Consider the following 8077-nt stretch of genomic DNA (forward strand, 5'->3'; position numbering starts at 1 on the left):
TCAGTCATTCAAAAATACTTTAAAAATCATTTCCTTGTAAATGTTGCTAACCTTTTAATAAGGTTTACAGAAAAATTGGTAAATATCTGTTTAGTATTTAGCGAGTTATGATTGATAAATGCGCTGATACGTCATTGAGTCTGTTAAACATAAAGCTGAGTGGAACGGTCGACCGCTCCAAGATGGCCGCCTTAAATCTCTTCAGTAAACACATTTTTCAACTAATATACCAAACAGTTACATAAATAAAAGAAGTTCAATGTCCAAAAAACTTGAAAATTGCTTTTATAGTTTATTTTTTCAGTTTGACAAGCAAAAACAAAGATCAAACTTTACATTAGTGATGTGTTGAGTAATGAAGCGGGTAAGACAGAGAACTCACCTAAACCTGAGCAGTTAAAGTTTTTATTTTTTAGTAATAAATCGTTGTCCCTGGTGACATAGCGAGTAACAAGCCAATCACAACTCTCTAGTTTCTAGTTTTCTTTTGGATCCAGCCATTGTTTCATACAACCAGATTAATCAGAATTTATGTATCAGAATCACAAACATTTTAAACTTGTTTATTCATTGTAAAGCTTCATGTTGTTTTCACGCTGCCTATTTTACATATATTGTCCAGTTGATGTCACAGTAGAGCAAATGAAGCACCGCGGTGCATCGGCTCATGAGTCGAATGGTTGGATGGAGTTCCTCAGGGCTTTTAAAAAAGTGGACTAAAATGAAATTTGAATATAATTTATAGTATTTGTTTAAAATCCGTTCATTTGAGAATTTTCCAAATGTCAGCTGGATATGTCGATTCATCTATATCTCTGTCTACGCTCTTGAATTTTCAAATGGATTTTTGTTCATTTCTGCCTTAAACTATTTACTTCAGTAAAGTTAACAATTACTCTTTTTCTCTGTTTTCTTCTCCAGATTCCCTGAAGTGTAACGTTTATAACCAGGAGAGGAGATCCACTCTGGACCAGGAGGAGTTAGAACCTGTGCAGGTGAAACAAGAACAGGAAGAGCCAGAAGATCATCACATAAAAGAAGAGCAGGAGGATCTAAAACACCAGCAGATAAAGGTGGAAGAGAAAGAAGTTTACTGCAGTCAGGATGAAGAACAGATTGGATTAAAACAGGAGACTGATACCTGCATGTTGGTTCCTGTTGATGAGCAAACAGACCACACTGAATCAGAACCAAACAGGAACCAAGTCATCTTCCAGGAAGCTGCTGAAGCTGAGAACCAAAATCAGGAAAGAAGAAAACCTTTCTCATGTGGCATCTGTAAAAAGTGTTTTGCTTTCAAATCTGCTTTTGATGCTCACATGAGAACTCATACGGGTGAAAAGCCGTTTTCATGTGTGAAATGTGGAAAAGGTTTTAGTCTAAAACAGCATTTAACTCTGCACATGATGATTCACACTGGTGAAAAGCCGTTTTCATGTGTGACCTGTGGAAAAAGTCTTAGTCACAAACAGCATTTAACTAAGCATATGATGATTCACACAGGTGAAAAGCCGTTTTCATGTGTGAACTGTGGAAAAAGTTTTAGTCACAAACAGGTTTTAACTCGGCACATGATGATTCACACTGGTGAAAAGCCGTTTTCATGTGTGAACTGTGGAAAAAGTTTTAGTCAAAAACAGCATTTAACTCAGCACATGATGATTCACACTGGTGAAAAGCCGTTTTCATGTGTGAACTGTGGAAAAGGTTTTAGTCGAAAACTTAGTTTAACTGAACACATGATGATTCACACTGGTGAAAAACGATTTTCATGTGTGAACTGTGGAAAAGGTTTTAGTCAAAAACAGTATTTAACTCAGCACATGATGATTCACACTGGTGAAAAGCCGTTTTCATGTGTGAAATGTGGAAAATGTTTTAGTCACAAACGGATTTTAACTCGGCACATGAAGATTCACACTGGTGAAAAGCCGTTTTCATGTGTGAAATGTGAAAAAAGTTTTGGTCAAAAACGGATTTTAACTCAGCATATGATGATTCACACAGGTGAAAAGCCGTTTTCATGTGTGAACTGTGGAAAGGGTTTTAGTCACAAACAGGTTTTAACTCGGCACATGATGATTCACACTGGTGAAAAGCCGTTTTCATGTGTGAAATGTGGAAAAAGTTTTAGTCAAAAACAGTATTTAACTCAGCACATGATGATTCACACTGGTGAAAAGCCGTTTTCATGTGTGAACTGTGGAAAAGGTTTTAGTCGAAAACTTAGTTTAACTGAACACATGATGATTCACACTGGTGAAAAGCCGTTTTCATGTGTGAACTGTGGAAAAGGTTTTAGTCAAAAACATAATTTATCTCTGCACATGATGATTCACACTGGTGAAAAGCCGTTTTCATGTGTGAACTGTGGAAAAAGTTTTAGTCAAAAAGGTAATTTAACTCAGCACATGATGATTCACACTGGTGAAAAGCCGTTTTCATGTGTGAAATGTGGAAAAAGTTTTAGTCACAAACAGGTTTTAACTCAGCACATGATGATTCACACTGGTGAAAAGCCGTTTTCATGTGTGAAATGTGGAAAATGTTTTAGTCACAAACGGATTTTAACTCAGCACATGAAGATTCACACTGGTGAAAAGCCGTTTTCATGTGTGAACTGTGGAAAAAGTTTTGGTCAAAAACGGATTTTAACTCAGCACATGATGATTCACACTGGTGAAAAGCCGTTTTCATGTGTGAAATGTGGAAAAAGTTTTAGTCAAAAACAGGATTTAACTCAGCACATGATGATTCACACTGGTGAAAAGCCGTTTTCATGTGTGAAATGTGGAAAAAGTTTTGGTCAAAAACGGATTTTAACTCAGCACATGATGATTCACACTGGTGAAAAGCCGTTTTCATGTGTGAAATGTGGAAAAAGTTTTGGTCACAAACGGATTTTAACTGAACACATGATGATTCACACTGGTGAAAAACCATTTTCATGTGTGAATTGTGGAGAAAGTTTTCGTCACAAGGTGAGTTTAATTCACCACTTGAAGCGTCACACAGGTGAAAAGCAGTAGAAGTATTTTCCATACATGTTCTATGTTGAGGTTCACTATAGAACTGATTTGGTTTAAAACTAGAATGAAAGACTGGAGGGGTTTCATGTCTATAAAGCTGAAAATTGTTGTATTTGTTAAATGTATTCATTTGGATACTTGGAGATGTGCAACCATGACACATTTTCCTTCAGAGATGCTTTCTTGTTTTTTTTGGTATATTCTGTATCAATAAACAATAATGATAAACTGTATGTTATTGTATTAACTTACAGTTTATGTCAAACTGTATGTTGTGTGTGTACAACATGAAGAGCAGAGGGCTCAGCACACAGCCCTGAGGAGTGCCAGTACTGATGCTGATAGATGAAGAGGCTTGGGGGCCCACTGACTATTTCATGCATTAACAGAGTTTGACCGGACATGGACTCCCTTCCAGAACATTCTCACATGATTGGACTTGAGGGATTGATTTGTATTATTCTGTACCATAGAGAGAGTTAGTGGGGTTTATTTTTGTAGTTTTTTAAATCAACAATAGAATGTACGGAATTGAGTATTTTCAAAACATCTGCAAAAAAAGTATTTGTGATAGTTTTGTCTTTAAAGTAAAATGAGATTTCTTTCAAATTATCGTAACCAGTTTTACTCTACCTAATTAAAATCTTTTCAAATGAAAGAAAACTCATTTGTACTTTAAAGAAAATGCAAGATTCACCACAAACTAATTTTCATGCATTGATTGCACAAAGTACATGTGATTATTTTTAATATTTTGCTTTTTTTCTCTAGTTTTAGCTGTAATATTTTGCTCTTTTTTGCTGCATGCATTTATGTTGAAACAATTTTTATGTGTATTTATATATGTATTTTAGAAAGAAGTTACAGTGTAACATTTCATTGAAGATTAAAAGTTTTGAGTTTTCCTTTAGTGTATGTTGTGCCTCATACTTGAACCCAGTAGATGGTGGTACTACAGCTAAACTGGTTGTAGCCACTGTGGTTCCTGTAACTGGTGGGTTGCCGGTTCAAACTCCCCACATCCATCTCAGTTGTTGAGTCCTTGAGCAAGGCACCAAACCTGCCTTGCCTGCTGTTAGTCAAAGGTCCGATGGCGCCGATTGTGTAGCAGCTTCTATCAGTCTGCCCTGCTCAAAAAGACAACCATACACAAGTTATTTCAAAAAGATGCATTACAGAAACTACTGCCGATCGATTTATTCAGGCTGTTCCTTCAACTGCTATACACTCCTGTACTTCTCTGAGTGATTTAACAGACAAGTTTATTTTTACAATTCAGAAGGTTACTGACACCATTGCTCCTGTTACTACAAAAATAATCTCTGGGAAACGTAAACCACCTTGGAGAAATTTTGAGTCAGTTAGAAAAGGGACAAAAAGAGTCCCGGAAAGCAGAACGTCGGTGGCGTAAAACTAAAGTACAAACCCATTTAGATATCTTCAAAGATAAACAGAGAAATGCAAGAGTTTTTTTTTTTTCCAAATGTCATCTCTACCTCTGCCAACAACTCTCGTGCTCTGTTCTTGATTGTTGACAGATTGACAAATCCACCTTCTTCTGTTAACTGTAAACTTTTCTCCTCTGAGGCCTGTGACAAATTGACCACCTTTTTCATTAATAAAACGGTGAAAATAAGGGAGGCAGTGAACTCCTCTGTGTCTGTTGTTAGGAAACAATTAACTATATTTTCCACCAAACAGGACTTACCTAGGATCACAGCAAAAAGCCCAGTGTTAATTTAACTCCCACAGAGTGGATTTTAACACTTTTTCAGTGTTTATATAGTCCACACTCTTCAGAGTTAAATTAACACTTTCAATATAGTTAAAATTTTAACACTTTATCAGAGTTACTTATTTAACTCACAAAACAGGGTTCATCCATATAATGGATAACACTGATCCAAGAACAAAATGTACCACTTTTAGTGTTGATTTAACACTTTCAAGTGTTATTTACTCCAAAAAAAGTTACTTTATGATTATGATTAATTATAATAATTATTAAGAAAAAAAAATTGACACAAGTACATCAATTTTGAGCACTTTATTTTTGCAGCTGTGTTTCCAACATTTTAAATTGATGTACGATGAACAAGCATTCATTAGAAACGCCATAAGAGTTTTGAATATTAAAAGGCTTATGAAATTTAAGTTTTCTTTACTAAATTCTTCACTTTGAACAATCCTGAAAGCATGATGATGATCATCAAATGTTTCTGTGAATAGCTGTTTAGATAACAAAAGAAAGGTATTGTCAACTAAAAGTACATCACTTATCTGACAAAACACTGGCATCTCATCTTGAATTGTGCTGCAAACAGCAAGTCCTGGTCTGTATTCAACACCCTCAACTCTAACCCAGCTGGTTGAGAAAACATCTCCTGATGAAATCATTTGAAGCATTTCTTTGTTGACCACATCTTCATCTTTAAGTGAAAATGGTTTGAGAGGCCCATGCTCATTTTCTTTAATACTTATTGTTTCCCAATGATAAGCTGTGGCCATCTGATGCTTTTTCGTAAGTGATTTGGTTATATTTTTAAAGTTTTTAAAATATTCTTTAAACATTTTGTGTTTAGCCTCAAACCTCATAGACCACATATGTAACAATGGACCTATTTTCCTAATGGAAGATGGATAGTGGATCATAAAATGATGCTTAGGTATCAAATTTCGATGTGAATATAAGAACTTAAAGAGTCTATGGTGTTCAACAATCAAATGCTTCAAATACATCGTCATACCCATAGTGAGAATAGGAGAAAAGACAATGTTCACAAAATGTGCTTTGAATAGCTCATCAAATGCTCCAAGAGAACCGTTTGTCTGGCATGGGATGAGGCACTTATCCATGACGATGTAGAAGCTGTCAATCTTGCTTCTCTGACGCCCAACAGCAAGGAGGTATGGCTGCAGACCCTGTTGACCCCGGAGATGCTCCTCTAAACTGCAGCATGACTAAAATTAAAAAGATATACACCAAACATAAGAAACAAAACATACAGCTTTACGATACATGTTACATCGAAAATAAATGTAAGTATGCCCAGACATCTTCAAAGCTGTCATTCAAACATCTGTATTTATGCATGTCTATAAAAGGAAATAGACAGATAATTTTGCATATTTTAAACTTCAATTACCTTATGAAAGACAACAAGTCTCTCAACTGCATCACTTGCACTGATTTTTGGAGACTTCTGTCCTCCTGGTTGCGGTGGAAGGAGATGTAAGAGAAGTAACAGCGAGGCCGTTTCTTGGTCATAGCCTGAGGACAAATTTATAAAAGTTTTCAGATATAATATCAGAACTTTATGAGTACTCTGAACAGTCAACTATCTTCAGATATATCTAGGTACTTACTAGATGTGTTAGCAGACAAAAAATATTGTTACATTCTTAGCAGACACTGAGTTATTAGGATTCTCAGGTTTTTGCTTCTTGCGTGGTATCTCATCCATTAGTATTGTTGATGTTGATGCATTTGAGTCGAAGCTCGAGTCAGACTCAGAAGCAGATTACCATTCTGAGAACTCTGAAGAAAGAGACAATAGACATCAGTGACATTCTTTGGTAAAATCTGTATAACAGTTGATTTAATTTGCTTTGGCATCTCACCATCATAGCAGAAAACTGTCAGTACCACATTGCCTTGTCTAAGGAGGTCACTGAATATTTCTTCATCAACTTCAGTACCTGTTTGTATGTAACTTTGCCTTCAGGTGGCAGGCAAAATCGTTCAATGACTGAAAAAACGAGGCAAGATTTAGAGCCTAATTCTGTAATTAGCTGGATTTTTTAAAACTAACAGTTACTTGTTATGGATCATGTGATTAGTATGAAACATATTAATGAAAATACAATGGATTACTCTTTTTACTTACCACAAATGTGTAAAATATGTGTTAAATAGACATACATTGAAAAGAATAATGCCCATGCCCCACACACGTCTTAAATAAATAACAAACCTTTCTCATGAAACTGATTAAAGTCATCCATCTGTTCCCTTGACTTTATACCCACAAGTTTATTCCTAAAGGTCTTTTATGTTTTTGCTCCTGATCTTTTACAAAAAATTAATAAGTCACTCTCCTCTGGAGTCTTCCCTCAGGCTTTAAAGACAAGTGGTTATGGGATTTTTTTACGGGATAGAAATATTCAAGTAAAAATAGGATGTCAGTTTTCGAAATTATGTAAAATAGAAAATGGAACACCTTTAGGAAGTGTGGTAAGTCCAACATTATTTTCAGTTATGATCAACGACATTTTTAAAGAATTATCCATCGGTTTTGGTAAGTCACTTTTTGCTGATGATGGAGCATTATGGACAAGGGGAAGAAATGTGGACCGTCTTATTGTTAAAATACAGGAAGGTATAGATAAAGTGGGTAAGTGGGGAGTAAAGTGGGGCTTTAAATTTTGAAAAGACAAAAGTAATGTTTTTCACAAATAAAAAAATAGGGGTTGATAAAAAGTTGTGTTTATATGGGAAAGAGTTAGAAAGGGTTGATTGGTTTCGTTTTTTGGGAGTAGTTTTTGATAAGAAACTAACTTGGGGAAATCATATAGAACATATTATGGAGAAGAATAAAAAGGTTCTAAACATTATGAGGTGTTTAGCTGGGTTGACATGGGGTGCGAATTTCGATTCCCTTAAAAATATATATGTGTCTCTAATTAGATCAAGAATAGATTATGGGAGTGTGGTGTATGGATCAGCAGCTAAAACTAGGTTAAAAAAGTTAGATGTTATTCAAGCCAGAGCACTGAGAATCTGTTTAGGGGCAGTTAAATCAACACCAATATGTGCATTACAAGTAGAGTCAGGAGAAATGCCATTATGCATTAGAAGACAGCAGCTAATGGTCAATTATTGGATAAGTTTAAAAGGACATAATGCAGATCACCCGGTTAAGAAATTATTAGGAGAGTGTTGGGAAAGAGGAAAGAAACAAATTGATAGCTTTGGGTGGGTTGGGGATGATAGAGCGAAAATGTTTAATGTATATTATAAGGAATTTAGTCCAACTGTATTGTGGCCT

The 8077-nt window shown here is 35.5% G+C and overlaps 1 protein-coding gene across 1 annotated transcript; it reads left to right on the top strand.

Moving 5' to 3' along the window:
* The first annotated feature begins 1888 nt into the window (after nucleotides 1-1888).
* LOC111610440 (gastrula zinc finger protein XlCGF8.2DB-like) lies at nucleotides 1889-3147 on the top strand. Its single transcript, XM_023344666.1, has one exon. The coding sequence runs from the start codon at nucleotides 1908-1910 to the stop codon at nucleotides 3027-3029; it is 1122 nt and encodes a 373-aa protein (XP_023200434.1). The 5' UTR covers nucleotides 1889-1907; the 3' UTR covers nucleotides 3030-3147.
* Nucleotides 3148-8077: the final 4930 nt, after the last annotated feature.

This window comes from Xiphophorus maculatus, chromosome 13 (assembly GCF_002775205.1).
Source record: "Xiphophorus maculatus strain JP 163 A chromosome 13, X_maculatus-5.0-male, whole genome shotgun sequence".
Taxonomy (NCBI): Eukaryota; Metazoa; Chordata; class Actinopteri; order Cyprinodontiformes; family Poeciliidae; genus Xiphophorus; species Xiphophorus maculatus.